Here is a 15,491-nt window from a genome sequence, read left to right as displayed (position 1 = left end):
TTCCTCTTAGTAATTTTCCATCCACTGACCCCCATCCTGCTCCTTGGCTATCAATTGCCACTTACCCATGCTGTATTCAGAGTGGAGCCTGATCTCTCTTCTCTACTGCAAAATCCCACTGCAGTGGTCCCTACACCTATCTCGACGATCCTGAATAAAGTCTGCTTTACCATCTTTTACCACTGCCATTGATTTTGTTTTTCTTTTGCAAGTCCAGTTACCAGTGAGCCCAGGATTGTCCTTTAAAACCAGGGACCATCTTGAGGCTGGGCTGTGGCCTAGAAACAAGGATACAATTCAAGGTTTTCCTTGGAAGTTAGGGGCACCTGATAGCTCTTTATTTTAAGAAACTATGCTTGCTTGTTCACCTTGGGAGGAGGCTCTGATGAGCTGGGGTACTGGCTCCTGGCTAAAACAGTAATAATCTATTAGAACTTTTTATAAAAACACTACAAAGGAAGCAGTTGCCATGGGCTAAACAATAGCATGTTTTAAAAATAAACACTGGAAGGCAAAAGACTCCTCCGAGAGCTCTCTGATTAAGCTACCACCCACTGGAGAACAAAGTTTTCGTGACAATCTCTCTCCACCTTGCCATTAAGGTGTCAGAATTAACTCCATTATTGGAAGTATTTTGGTCTGGCATCTGATGGTGCTTCACAACTGTGAATGGACACAACTTCCATGAAACTCACTGTTGCATAGGAGTTAAAACTCTCTTACCTGGATGACTCCTGTATCTCCACTGGCATGGGGAGAAACAAACATGGCCTTTGGGGGGACACACTGGGCTCAAATCCCAGCCTTCTCCTCCCAGACTCAGTTTCCCCATCTATCAAATGGCATTTTTTTTTCCTGAGGAAGATTCACCCTGAGCTAACATCTGTTGCCAAGATTCCTCTGCTTTTTTTCTTTTTTTTTTCAAGATTTTATTTTTTCCTTTTTCTCCCCAAAGCCCCCTGGTACATAGTTGTATGTTCTTCGTTGTGGGTCCTTCTAGTTGTGGCATGTGAGACGCTGCCTCAGCGTGGTTTGATGAGCAGTGCCATGTCCACACCCAGGACTCGAACCAACGAAACACTGGGCCGCCTGCAGCGGAGCGTGCGAACTTAACCACTCGGCCATGGGGCCAGCCCCTCTTTTTTTTTCTTTTTATGTGGGCCACCACCACAACATGGTCACTGACAGAGGAGTAGTGTGGGTCCATGCCCAGGAACCAAACACAGGCCACCAGAGCAGAGCATGCCAAACTTAACCACTAGGCCACCAGGGTTGACCCCAAATGGAGGTTTTAAATGTCTCTACCTTATAAAGGGTAATTGTCAGGAGCAAAGTGAACACCACCATTTTGCACGGTTGTTGTAAGGATCAGAAATAATATCAATAACATGCCTAGTATGGTGGCTAGAACTTAATGTGTACTATAGCCTTCATTATTATTGAATGAAATGATCAATAGGAAATGTGTCACTGAGCAAATGGAAGAGACTGAACAAGAGTTAACTCATTCATTCCCTCACTCCTTCTTCCATTATCTGTATTCCTTTGTCACATGGTCACTAAAGAGATCTTTTAAAAACTTAAATCAGGCCATTTCACACGAGGGTATAAAACACTGAGGATAAAACTGTCTTCTCCGGCTAAGGAGACCCTGTGAGAAGGACGCCTGCCTGCCTTCCAGCCCCAGCAGTGCCACCTCGCCATCGTGTTGCCCTCTTCCAGCCTCTTCTAGAGCAGACTGAACTTCCACTTCAAGGGCTTTGCACAGGCTCTTGCTTCTGCTGGACTGCTTTTTCCAACCCTTCATTTGGCTACTTTTAAGTCCTTTCGTCAGAGTCCTTCCTTGAGTCTCCAGGCTGAAGCAGGCTCCCCTGGTTTCCTCGCTTGGCATCCTATTCATATCAGGCTTCACAATTTTTATCAATGGGTTCAGCATTTAATGCCTCTTTCTCTCTAGACTGTAAGCTCCTCAAGGGCAGGAGACCTACATATCTGCCTGTTCACCAAAATATACCCAGTGCCAAGCGCCTAGGAGGAGCTTGATAAACACATGTTGACTGAATGAACAACCTACTTATTTATGTATGGCTGCCTGCCCGAGACCCCTCTTCCCAGGCTCCAGTCCCTAGGCAGTAGAATGTTCCAGAATGGAACTCCAGACTCTGCGTCAGTCCAGGTGCTGCCCTTATGATCTATGCGATCTCGGAAACGCCGCTAATCTCTCTTCAACCTCCTGTTTTCTCATCTCTAAAGATGAAGATAAGGTCCCACCCACTTTACAACTTCATTGGGTTGCTATGAAGATTAAATAAACAAGTTCATTCCCCAGGAAAACAAGGCTGGACAGGATCTCACTTTGTTAATCCAGGGCACAGGGAAATCTCTGCAGCCTGGATAAATACCCCCGGCATATTCAAAGGGAACGGAAAAGGCAGAGGGAGTATGCAAAATATATTTCTGTGCACACTTCACTTATGACATCTCTTTTTCTTAGAGATCTTAATACAAAGAATTCCCTTAAAATAGATTATATCATCCCCCAGACTATTCTGTGAAGTTAACAAAATAAACCAGTCCTCAGACAGAACCAACAGAAGGCTCTCACTTTGTAGCCTCTGTCAGCCAGTCTGCATTTGATGTCCAAAACATGTGTCAAGAAGCAGCGGGCTGGTCTCCTGGTTCTTCAGCAGTCCGGGAGCTGCTTCAACTTTGTTTTTTACACCACAGAGCATGGTGGTATTCGTAGTTTGGGCCAATTTTTCAGAAGATGCCACGGGCTTTTATAGGAGGCTTATTGTTCAATAAGAGCATTAAACACACCTCAGAGAACCTGAGAAACTCCTTTACTCTCTTCAAAGTCCATGCTTTGACATCAGGATAGCTAACAGCTCAGTGAAACTTCTCTGGTTTTCTACCAAGACCTAATTATTATTGAGCTCTGTCTTTGCTTCTCCTTATCCTGTAAAATTAGAAGCTTACGCTTCTGGGTAGGGCTACTTGTATGCTGGTGAACCTTATAAACTAGTGGCAGAGCAAGTCTTTTTATATTGTTTTAATTTCCAGAATGAATGCATGGTATGCACATGCATATGTATGGCTCAATTCTAATATTGGCCCTGTAGTTTCTGATGCCAATGCAGGGATATTCTAGAAACTTCTAACAGTATCAGACAAAAAAAGAGTAAATAAAAAAATTATATAGCACTTTAAATGCACCATGACAGAGTACTAATACTTCCCTATTTTACAGTGGAGGACAACTTAAGTAACTTGTTGAAGGTTTCACAGCTAGTAAATGGCAGAGCCAGGATTCAAACCCAGGCACTCTGGCTCCTTAGTCTGCACACTTAACCACTAGACTCTCCTGCCCCACTATAATCGACACTGACAAAGATTGTTTGCTTGACCACACTTTAGTCAGGCTCCTGAACCTTCTTCTAGGCCAGCTGTGCACTTCCTTGTAAAGTCTAGTTTTAGCAAGAACTCTGCTAAGTCAGTTTAACTGGAACCCCCAAGCTTTGATATCCCACTATTCTTGATATCTAATCAGGTTCCTCATCCTCCACCGTCCCCCAGGTGATATGTGACCACCCTGGTCTCTCTTCAGCAAGAATCTTGTTAGGTCGGTTTAGCTAGAATCCCCCTTCTCCCTGAAGTTTTCTCTTCATCATCTTCCATCTGCTGATCCCCCCTACCTTTCTCCTTGGCTATCAGTTCCCACTTGCTTGTGCTGTATTTGTTCAGAGTTGAGCCCAATCTCTCTCCCCACTGCAAAATCCCATTGTAGTGGTCCCTACACCTATGTGACAGTCCTGAAGAAAGTCTGCCTTACTGTCTTTATCACTATCATTGAATTTTTTTTCTTTAACAATACTTCCCCACTTGAAGCTTGTGCAGGGTGTCCTTGTGTAGAGAATGGCACAGGTGGGAGTCACTGCTGTAACTTGCTTTCCCATGCCTACAGGCTCAAGTCCAGACCCCTTAGGAAGGCACACAAACCCATGAAGTCACATGCTCATCTTTCCATTCCCACCCCTTCTCCCCATGTTTCCAGCACTCCAAAGTCCCACTGTCCTCACAAAATGCCATGCCATCTGATATTTTCTTCTGCCTTGAATGCCTGCCCCCCTTCATCTGATTCTTATCTTTTCTTCAAAACTCCATCCCAATGTCATCTCCACTATCCTTATTCCCACAAAGCACTTATCACACAGCATTGTACTGTACTCTCTCTTTCTTGCTGGAATAGAACTCATCTTTATATCTTCTGTGCCTAGCACAGAGCCTGGGACATCAAAGATGGAATGAATGAATGAATGGTCTCCCAGGTCCATGCATTCAACACATAGAAGGTTCCTTAGAATCCCTGCATGGTTTCTCACTCCTTTTTTTAGAAACAAAATCAGGTTAACTTACAGTTGAACAGAGCTGTGACAAAGTCTAGTACTGGTGTGGGCAGAAGGAAAGCTCATTCGTGGTTGATCCTCTGGGCTTCAGAAAGATGGAAGCAGGCATATTTATCTCTTGCCACTTTTCATCTTATTACTGTGGCAAGTGGCACATTCACTGTGGAAACTTCATTCCTTATACACTATGTGTCCCTTTCTTCTTAGGAGAAAACCATTGCAGACATCAAATTAATATAATAAGTCCTCTGGCTGCAATAGCTGTGTTCTAACTCAACACAAAATTTCCTGATGATCTTTGGGAAATGTTTAATTCATGTGTGCAAACCTGCTTAGGATATCTTATTTTCTCAGTTCCCCAATAAGGCTGGGGGATGGAACGGAGGCACTTAAAATGCAGGCAGAGCCCGGTGGTTCCAGATGTTGCAAATGAGGCAAGCAGTTTATTCTCAGTGTGTATAGTCTTAGGCTACAAATGTGCCTTTCCCAGCGTGGAGTTTTAAGTTTATAAGCCAACTTGAAATGGCAATTTTCATAGAGATGGAACTATGTAAAAACCATCAATGTTTCAAGAAAAGCATGCATACTTTACCCCATAGCTGAAGTTGACATTAAACGCTCTTAGTGACCTAATAGCAAGCTGTACAACCAAGTGATATGTTCATCTTCGACTCTTCTACCTTCTTGCAAACACGAGGACTCATGGATCCGGCTAGCAGAAGACCCGGGGTCCATGACCGCGTGGGTGGCAGGAACCTCACCCTCTCATAGGTGGTTTTCTGTTAGTCTGTTTTCATACCGGTGGGGTTAACAAATATCTCTTGAATGAAACTGAACCCTGTCTTAGGGAGGCCCACAGCACAGTTCTTTCTACTGGAGGATGTGGGATGGTATCCAGGTACACAGCTGCTTATGAGTAAATGAATACATAGCCTCAAAAAAATGCCTTCCCTAGCCCAAACGATCCAAGTGTGTCATCCCTCCAAAGCCTGAATTTAACAATAGGGGTCTCCAAAAACCTTGACTGACTTCACTTATCCTGCTCCATCCTCCATTCTTCAGGGCATTTATATTCATTGCTTGCTGTGAGTAGTAGTTGCTTGGTGTGTTGGTTTATTTGGTCATAGAGATTCCATCTCAATTAGATTGTATCTTGAAAGTTAGAATCTAGTCTTGTATTTCATTTTGGCAGAGGTCAGCTGCTGGTAGGCCTCCTGATTTTTGTAAATAAATGTTTTATTGACACACAGCCACGCTTAATCATTTACATATTGTCTATGGCTACACTTCTGTGACAACCAGTTGGGTAGATGGACGGAGACTGTGTGGCTCAAAAAGCCTAACATATTCACTATTTGGCCCTTTACAAGAATAGCTTGCAGAGCCCTGCTTGAAAAGAAACTGACTCACATATGTATCATACATTTGGCTATTGTTTAACAAATACTGTTTGTAGCTAAACCTTTATAAGGCTTTAAATTTTTTTCTTGGTTAAAAAGTAGTGGACCTCTGCCATTAGAGTTGAGACCAAGGCCTAAAATTTTGAAATCTTGATGTAGAAGCTAGAGTGACAACCGTTTAAAAGTCCAGAGCAATTTTTTTGTAATCTTCCAAGGATGAAGTCTTAAATTTATCTTTGGAGAAGCTTCCCACAAATGTAAATCCAATACCCAATCTGTGCTTTGTGGAAACTGGAAACACATTGATAAACAGAATATACGTGTTTTCTAGTGAAATCGTATGTTTAGTAACATGACTTATCGAGGAGGTGGAATCAGTACTAGGACCCAGGGACTCAGTGGCTTGGGGTGGAGGGAAAGGTGGGAGTTTTCTTGGCTTGTTATAAACTTGGAATGTGCTGAGCTGTAAACTGGTAGTGCTTCTTGAGGAGCCAGTATTTATAAGAAATCCAGAATAAGATGCTGCAGGAATGGGTAGGTCTTGCTCTGGAGAAAGAACTGTGCGCAGGAACTGGCATGGATGTGGCACAGACCAACCTAGACAGACTAAGTCCCACAAGTTTGGCAGGTATGCCACAATCCAGCAGGTACTAGCGTAATGGTATCCCTTCTACCGTGGGTCTCCTGATGGGGCCCACAAGGCAAAACCATCCCCTTGTGGCTGTGAGGGATGTTTCCTCTGAAGCGGATCTTCCACAATGGTGATCATCCCAAAACGAGGTTGCTTCTGGGCCAGGCCAGGAAGACCTGTGTGATGGTGAAACTTTTCCTATTTAGAACCTAGTGTTGGGTGGTGGCATCTAGGATGTGACAATGCTTGGAACATCTTCCATGGAGGCATTAGCTGACCGTAGCCTCCTGGAGGCAGGCTGCCAGCTAAGCAGAGGTGCAGCCTTCTTAAGGGACCCTGAGGCTCTTGGAAGAACTCCTATGGGGAGCAGCTGGATGTCACTGTTGGTTTCACCTGCTCTCATCCCCCGACCTTTCATAAAGCTTTGTTCTACCTAGCAGCCTGGTCTCAGCTGTGCTATGGAGAACTAAGTTCTTGCTCCTATTTTAGGATGGAGCAGCAAAGTGGGGAGCTCCTCAGGATTAGAGGGGTGTTGGCAGCCACAGGAGGCACCAGGGGAGGCAGGTATGCCCGGTGGAGCACTTCTGGCCCAGGCAGTCGTGGCAGAGAGGCTGGAGTGGAAGAGATGGGGACCTCTTCCTGAGCACAACTAAGACAGCACCCTCAAAAGATGCTTAGGGAACCTCTAGGAGTAGCAGTCAAGGTGATGTTCCATTCCTGTGCTGGTCATAGGAGGCTCAAGCCATCTTAATTTGGGTATTAAAGAAAATGTGACCCAAATTTAAACTCACTGGTTGGTGAGACCTGGACCAGGATTTTCCAGAGCCACAATTCTCAGGCATGTTCGTAAGTCATTTCCCCTGCTAGTTCCCTGGTGGTCTGATATAAATACAGCTTAACAAACCTAAATGTTAACAGGGCCGGAGCACAGATATTCTGTGGCACAGCGCGAGTGTGTCCCTCAGGATATAAATTATGGGTAGGATTCTGTCTGTTAGCGCCTACACCGCCTGTCTCTGGAAATGCCTTGAGATTATATCTACCGTGCCTTCTCTTTTTTTTTTCTGTTTTAAAGCAAATTCCAGACATTATGTCATTTCACTCCTATATAATTCCATACGCACTTTTTAAAAATAAGGATATTTTCTTATATATGTCATTATCACTTCTAAAAAATTATCAACAATTTCTGGATACCATCTAATGGCCAGTCTATATTCAAATTTCCCTGACAAACATGTCTTAACTTCATCATCACATGAAGGGGGAGTCTTCCTATTTTTTAAAAAAACAACTAAAAAGTAAGTATTTCTATGCCAGCAGAGGCTTTGAAGGCAGAGGTTTCTTTTTTTCCTACCTGTTAATTTGGCAAGAGAGTTTCCTTCATGCAGAAGCACAGATTATTAGCCTTACGTCTCAATTTTCGCTGTGTCTCTACCTCTAATTTATGTTTCCTTAGGGGACTCATTCAACTTTTCCCAGCTTCTAATACGCGTTATCCTTTGGCCTAATACATGTATAAAATAAACTACTGATATGCTGGATTATTAAGGCTTTTGAAATGTTAAAACTGTTCTTCCTGTGTATTTTCCGTGGTCTTCTTCCTCTTTCCCCTCCCGGCCTGTGCTGGGTTGGAAGGCTGAGGACCACTGCAGGGCTTGGGGGAAGGAACGCACAGCAGGCTGAAGGCTGCAGAGACAGGGAGGAGAGGTGGGGAGGAGGGGAGCAGGCAAACTACCAGAGGCGAGGTCGGAGGAGCACAGGGCAGAATCCATCCTTTAAAATTAAAATCCATTCTTGGGGCCGGCCCCATGGCCAAGTAGTTAAGTTTGCGCGCTCCGTTTCGGCGGCCCAAGGTTTCGCTGGTTGGGATCCTGGGCGCAGACATGGCACTGCTCATTAGGCCATGCTGAGGCGGTGTCCCATATACCACAACTAGAAGGATCCACAACTAAAATATACAACTATGTACTTGGGGGATTTGGGGAGAAAAAGCAGAAAAAAAAAAGGAAGAAGATTGGCAACAGTTGTTAGCTCAGGTGCCAATCTTTAAGGAAAAAAAATTAAAATCCATTCTTAAAAAAGAGAAGAAAAAACAAAACAAACAAAAATAACGTGTTTACCTTGTAAAGGTAAAGAAAGTGCAATGAATCACATCTTCTTACTATCCAGATCTAACCACAGTTAACCATTTGATTTTGATCCCAACTTTTAAAAATGTATATAAATTTTAATAAAATGTGGGTTGTATGCAATATCCTGTTGTGTAATTTCTTTTATCCTCCTACTTTACACTGTATTAGGAACATTCCACTTGTCATTATATATGTTTCCAAACCAAGGTTTTTAATAGTTGCATAGAACTCTAACTTATGGTTATGACATACATTTAGATTGTCTATAATTTATCACCATTATAAAAAAATACTATCATCATGGGGCTGGCCCCGTGGCTGAGTGGTTAAATTCGCGCGCTCGGCTGCAGGCGGCCCAGTGTTTCGTCGGTTCGAATCCTGGGACATGGCACTGCTCATCAAGCCACGCTGAGGTGGCGTCCCACATGCAACAACTAGAAGGACCCACAACTAAGAATGTACAACTATATACCGGGGGGCTTTGGGGAGAAAAAGGAAAAAATAAAAAAAATCATTAAAAAAAAAAATACTATCATGAATGTCCTTGTACCTAAATCTTTGAACACATTTCTGACTATTTCTTTATGATAAATTTGGAGAAGTAGAACTACGAAGTGGAAACATCAGGATATGTTCCAAACTGCCCCCCCATAAAGTTTGTTCCAATTAATACAGTAACCAAAATGTATGAATGAGCCCATTTTCCTATAACTTTGCCAACACCAGTATTATTACTTTTTTCCTCTTTTTTTTTTGAGGAAGATTAGCCCTGAGCTAACATCTGTGCCCATCTTCCTCTATTTTATATCTGGGATGCCTGCCACAGCATGGCTTGATAAGCAGTGCCTAGGTTCACACCCAGGATCCAAATCTGGGAACCCCACACTGCTGAAGCAGAGCGTGCAAACTTAAGCAGAGCGTGCAAACTTAACAGCTACGTCACTGGGCCAGCCCCTACTTTTTTCCTTTTAATCTGCCAATTTAAAACACGAATACAGCATCATTGTTCCCATCCTGCTTTGTTCATATCCCTTGAATCTTTGACCATTTTATCACTCCATGTCAAAAGAATGGATAGCAGTTCTGCTCTAACTCCTGTTTAACTGCTGGCGGTTTGGTAAAGGAAAAATGTAGAAATTTCCAGACCTGTGCTACAGCTTCAAAAAGCAGCTGGGCTATGTGAGTGGAATGGTGAGGGCTGCAAATTATTTTTCTAGATGATTTGCAAGGCTGAGCTAGCGCCTAAAACAGCCAGACTGCAAAAACCTCACTAGTAATTGGCTGCCGAGAGCAGTACATATTTTCAAACATCCAATATTATGCAACTAGTATATTCATACATGTACTTTTACCTTCTAAAACCTGGTTTACTGCACGAGTTCTGGATTTGCCACCTAATTTGCATCAACTATCCATACCTTCCTCCACAGACAAAGATTTAAATAGTATTGCTCATCAAATGGTTTACAAACTTTGTGCAACTGCATGCAAGATACAGTATACAGGTACAACTGTGAATATTTTTCTTGGGAGAGGGCCCAAAACTTTCACCACATTCTCAAAGGAGTGTAAGAAAAGATTAAGAATCTTTGATTTTGAGAAAATCCTAAGAGGTTGTAATGGCAATGCCTACAGAGGCCAGCAGGTAATGTAAATGAGTCCAGCAGATGAGGTATTAGGCAACAGGGAATGGTGAGGACCGTGGCATCCTCAAATGCATTTGCTCCAACTAAACGGATTAGCTGTCTCTCAGCTCCAGACCACTGTTGGTGTGTGGGCACACGGGTCCAGTGTTTCCTGATCTTAATTTTTTCCAGAGGAAGCTAGAAATCTGGATGCTTACATATAATCTTCCATATTTTAAATGCTTACAGTAATTTAAAGTTAAACAAATAAATAGGGGCCAGCCCCATGGCCAAGTGGTTAAGTTTGCATGTTTTGCTTTAGCCAGGGTTTTGCCGGTTTGGATCCTGGATGCAGACATGGCACCGTTCATCAGGCCATGCTGAGGCGGCGTCCCACACAGCACAACCAGAAGGATCTATACCTAGAATATATAACTATGTACTGGGGGGCTTTAGGGAGAAGAAGAAGAAGAAAAAAAAAAGATTGGCAACAGACGTTAGCTCAGGTGCCAATCTTTGGAACAAACCAAAAACAAAAACAAACAAACAAACATTATACTGTAATAAACAACTGGTCTGCTGATTTGGCCCTCAGGCTGCAGAGCCTAAAAGAAGCTGGGCATTTCAAAACATAATTAAATACATAAATAAAAGTAATTAAATGCTCTCTTTAGGTTTCTAGTAAGTCAAGAACACCAAGACCTTTGAAGAACAAGGCTCCCAAGGAATTCTAGTTTAGTTGGAGTTCGGCACTTGAAAAGTTCAACAGCCGAATCTATGGCTCTTCAAGCAATGCAGTCGCTGAATTCAGCAGATCCTGACACCCACCCTCCTGTCACCCAGCCAATGTTCAGTAGTCTACAGAGATCAGTCCCAGGTCTCCTCAGTGGCAGTGGAGAAAAATGCTCTAGAAGAGGACAAGTCAAGACTCCTAATTACACAGTTACATAAAACCCTGATTTTCAAGCTGACAACACTAGTGACTGATGTGCCACATTTTACCTATTGCCAGAATTAAGATAACTACAGGAAACTACGGAGTGCAGAGAGCAGCTTACCATACCCAGAAAAATGACAGTTTTGTAAACCAAATTAATCTCTATCTACAGAAGGGAGCTTGCTCTTTAAAGGGACCCAGCAATATAATGATCAATAAGGGAAAAATCATTTCCAAATATAACTGTCACAAGTTCAGATTTAAAGATACTAGGCATTTAAAATATGGAGCAAATCTATAATTAAACCTTTCCCACAGTATGTGACTCTTGGTCCCCTGGGCAAATTTCCAGGGCTGGTGTGTAGCACGTTCTGAGTTCCGTGGAGGAGTGGAAAGGGGTGAGGCAACGGGGCAGAGGGACCCTGAAGGAGCTGCTGAGAGGGTAGTGGGCAGGACGGCTGCAGTTAGGAAACAAATGAATGAACTACTGAAAACATGATCCAAACTGACAACCACACTTTGCCTGAGAACACTGGCTGACATTTCAGCGACCAACTACACCTTGTTTTCCCCCGTTCTGTGTCCTGGATAGAGTTTTATTTATAATACATTTGAAAATGGTGCCTTCCTCACGAGACATCATATGGCTGGTCAAATGAAGATTTGAGCTGTGGTGGACAGTGCCAGAAGCAGGGCAATGCCACAAAACAATGCCATTTTGTGAATAATGAAATATTTCTACTCAAGCAAATATATACCTTCCAAGTGAGGAGAGAGTGCATATGTGTGTGATGCATCAAACGCATTTTAATTTTTTCCATAATTAGAAGAAAATGACTTAAGTGATGGCTCCTTAAATAATCACAGAGAACATCAGTTTTCTCAAGGTACCTGTAATCATGCTGGATATAATTAATGGCAACACGATGAGTTTCAGCATCCTCATTAGAATTTCTCCAGGAAAAGCAAAGTAGAATTTCTCCAGATTAGAGAACTTGCTGTATTCTCGAATCAAGACTCCCATGGCAATCCCTAAGAAAAACAGGAATTGGAATAAAGAAAAGAGGAACATTATTGAGTTGCCTGTAATCATTTCTGTGGAAAAATATTCCCCAAATGCACATTTTAATGGAAAGAAGAACAGTTTAGATGATCTGCCATGAATCTGTAAACTTTAGACTTAAAAAACAAATCAGATTTTAATAAGCAGAAAATAAAAACTATTTGGTAAATCTGTAAAAAAATATTCTTCATGTGAAAGCTTTGTTTTCATTTCTTTTCTTCTCCTCAATTATATTTATAATGACAAAACACCAAAAAATTCTGTGAGAAAGAAAATAAGTTCATCATCTCAGTCAACCCAATATAGCTATAATGTTTTTATACACTACCTATATTCTTTGTCTACCTTAGATATTTTATATATTTTATAGTTTACATACCAGTTTTCATTTTTCTTATATTTTTATCATAAATATTCTGTTTATGATAATTTTTTATGATAAATACTCTTCTCTGTTTATGAACCTTTTATAATTTATTAGCAACAGAAGATTCTATTGGTTTGATATATTTGACCTATTGTTGAACAACTGTGTTCTTTAATGCTTTGCACTCTTTTCATTTATTTCTAGATGATGATGTGTTCAAGTTTGTCTGATTAAGAGGTTTTTTATGAAGTTCCTGATCCTGAGTACCTTGGACATTGAGGCTTATAATTTTGTGAGTGTATGGAATCTTCAATAACAAGAAATGTTAGACATTCTTTAAAAGCTTGCCTTAACGAGATGTCTACATGAATTCCTTCATTGTGTTCATTTTGATAATTAGAAATCACAAACTTTAAATATTTCTTCTTTATTCTCTTCCAAATGGTTCTAGTAACATCTAACTGCCCTTCTCCATGCCCCACACACACCCCCCTTCCCAGCCCCCTTTTTTTTAAACCAAGAAATAAAATGAGCTGGGATGATTCACACGTTTTTTTTCCTTCATCAATCTCTGATGGATGACATGCTAATTGGAAGCAAAATGACTAAAGGGCAGGAAGATCTAAGGAAGATATCACTGGATATGCTAATTCATAAACTCAGATAATTAGTTTGTGAAAAGTTAGTGTTGTTTGGGCACAGTTAAGAACTCTAGGGCAATAAAAAGAGATGAGAATTATAATCAATACTAGAGTTTTCATTTAACTTCATGTATACTTCCCATGCCCACTAGTAGACCAAGCAGATGAACCTCACAAGATACATTTGTGTAGTAACCTTATCGTTAGCTTAATTTTATTTTCTTACATATTCTATCTTTGCCTTGATTCTTTATTTTACACATACATTATTGAATGTGTGTCTGATCAGCCATTTTAAATTATTTTTGGAACAAATATATATACATAAATATTTCTCAAATTGCAGCTAAGACAAAAGAAAACTCTATTATCAACCTATTTAGTTCATATGTCGAAAGCTAGTTTTGGAGACTCTTGGATGGTTAAGAACACCAAGGATTCAAAATATTGTACATGAATTTAACAAGCAAGTTGTGCTCACTTCCTGCTTAATAATTTGCCTATGTTCAGCTGTTCTATACGGAACATACCTACATTATGCTGTAAGGATACTCTGTAATGCTCAGTGTTTAAAAAACAGACATTCTCTCTCATACTGTTTAGGTTGGTTCAAGTAAATTTTTGGCTTGTATGTCAAAGAAAGCTCTGTATGTAAAAATAAAGATGTGTCTGTGCTCAAAAACCAGTTACAAAAGCACTCTGTTGAGGAGCAAGAGAACCCCATGTGTTCTGATCTTAGGGTTTATATTGCTAGCGACTAATTGTGCCTCTAAACATCTCCACCCCAAATGAATGCAGGGTGGTTAGAAAGAAATGTACTTGCTATTTTTCAGCCTTTAGCCAGATATGCTTTTTTATGGGAGAGATAAAAGAGTCACCAAAAGAGGTCTTAAAAGCAATCAAAGGTGACAAGCACCATGAATAGGTTACTGTATTTAGTAATGAAAACTTTCTATCAAGCTTGTTCTCAGAGTATCACAAATTGTACTCCAATATTTCTTTTTGGTCTGAAAAGAAGAAGAATATAAATACCAACCAAGATCTGGAAAAGCAGTTGGGAGATTTACCCTGGGCCAGAGACGTCATTCCAGGACCCTCAAGTACAAGAAGTGGCTGGTGAAAGACATCAGCCAGGAGACCCACCTTGTAAATGGGTGTGCTTTATCTTGGTCTCAAGTGAGTTTGGAAAAATTAGATGCGGGATAAGAAAAATCACTGCAAGATTCTCCAGGTTCCAAGATGAAGTCAGGATTTCACAGGGCACAATCCTCCTGTACCTTTTTCCAGAGTCAGAACCTTGGACTGGATTAAGGAGAGTGGAGAGGTCTCTAAAGCCAAAGGCTGCTGGTAATAAGTGCCCACCCGGGGGTACACAGGTCAGACCCATCTGGTAGGGCCACTCCCAGAATCAGGGAAGATGAAGATCAAAAACCTCCCTGAATGGAATAGCTCTAAGGAGGCTTTGGGAGGGCCAAAAAGGAAGCCCAAAGGTAAAATTGTTACCTAGACTTCTGTAGCCCCAGAAATTACCAGGAACTCATTGTTGGGCTGCCTTCCTTCACACAGGCTAGAAGATCTCAAGAAAGTTCTGAGGCAACTTGGGAAGAACATGGTGTTAGAAGAGCAGGCTTGAGTTCTGGCTCTGCCATTTGCAAGGTGTGTAACTTGGGTCATAACTTAACTCTCTCCCATTGTCAAGTGGTGGGATCAGAGGTGTGGGGTAAGAGGGTTGGGTCAGATGCCTTCAAAGGTCCCTTCTAATGCCCAAGACGCTATGAACATCTCTGAGCCTTAGTGTCCTCAACTTTAAAAATTCCATCATATGATCAGCTCATCAATTTCTAGACAGCTGGCTGTGCTTTCTCCAGTTTTTGTGCTAAATCTAAGTACACTGGTAAAACAGGGAAAGGAGAAACTAGGGAGGAAACCAATTAAGACCTCAGCTAGAGATTTCTTCTTCTAGTTCATGTTAAAAAATTTAAGCTTAAAAGAGGAGATGCACAGAATGTCATCTCTTCATGCCTGTGTTGTCTCATACAACAGCTGCCAGTTCAGCAGCCCTATCTTGGAGGAAATGGGGTGATTTTTCCCCCACTAAGTTTATAAAAAATTATTGTTCATGAAATAATTCTGGAAATCCAAATAAAAGGACAAAGTCAACAGACAATGATTTACACCAATATATCCACTCTTTTGTCCCCCATTTTCCAGGTCCCATCCAGTCTTTGCTCTTATGCACATATTTTTTATAGTTATAAAAATTAATCCGGAGATAGTTGAATTGGA

At 41.5% G+C, this 15,491-nt stretch overlaps 1 protein-coding gene across 2 annotated transcripts in view; it reads right to left on the bottom strand.

The window, feature by feature from the left end:
* The window catches only part of SLC1A1 (solute carrier family 1 member 1), a 72,381-nt gene that overhangs the window by 27,126 nt on the left and 29,764 nt on the right, over positions 1-15,491 (bottom strand). For both annotated transcript variants that reach the window (XM_046664582.1, XM_046664581.1), the window contains exon 2: positions 12,026-12,166. In XM_046664582.1, coding sequence (XP_046520538.1) covers positions 12,026-12,166 — 141 coding nt within the window. The remainder of the gene's footprint in view (positions 1-12,025; positions 12,167-15,491) is intronic.

Source organism: Equus quagga, chromosome 6 (assembly GCF_021613505.1).
Source record: "Equus quagga isolate Etosha38 chromosome 6, UCLA_HA_Equagga_1.0, whole genome shotgun sequence".
Lineage (NCBI taxonomy): Eukaryota > Metazoa > Chordata > Mammalia > Perissodactyla > Equidae > Equus > Equus quagga.
This window is presented reverse-complemented; position numbering and strand designations above follow the sequence as displayed.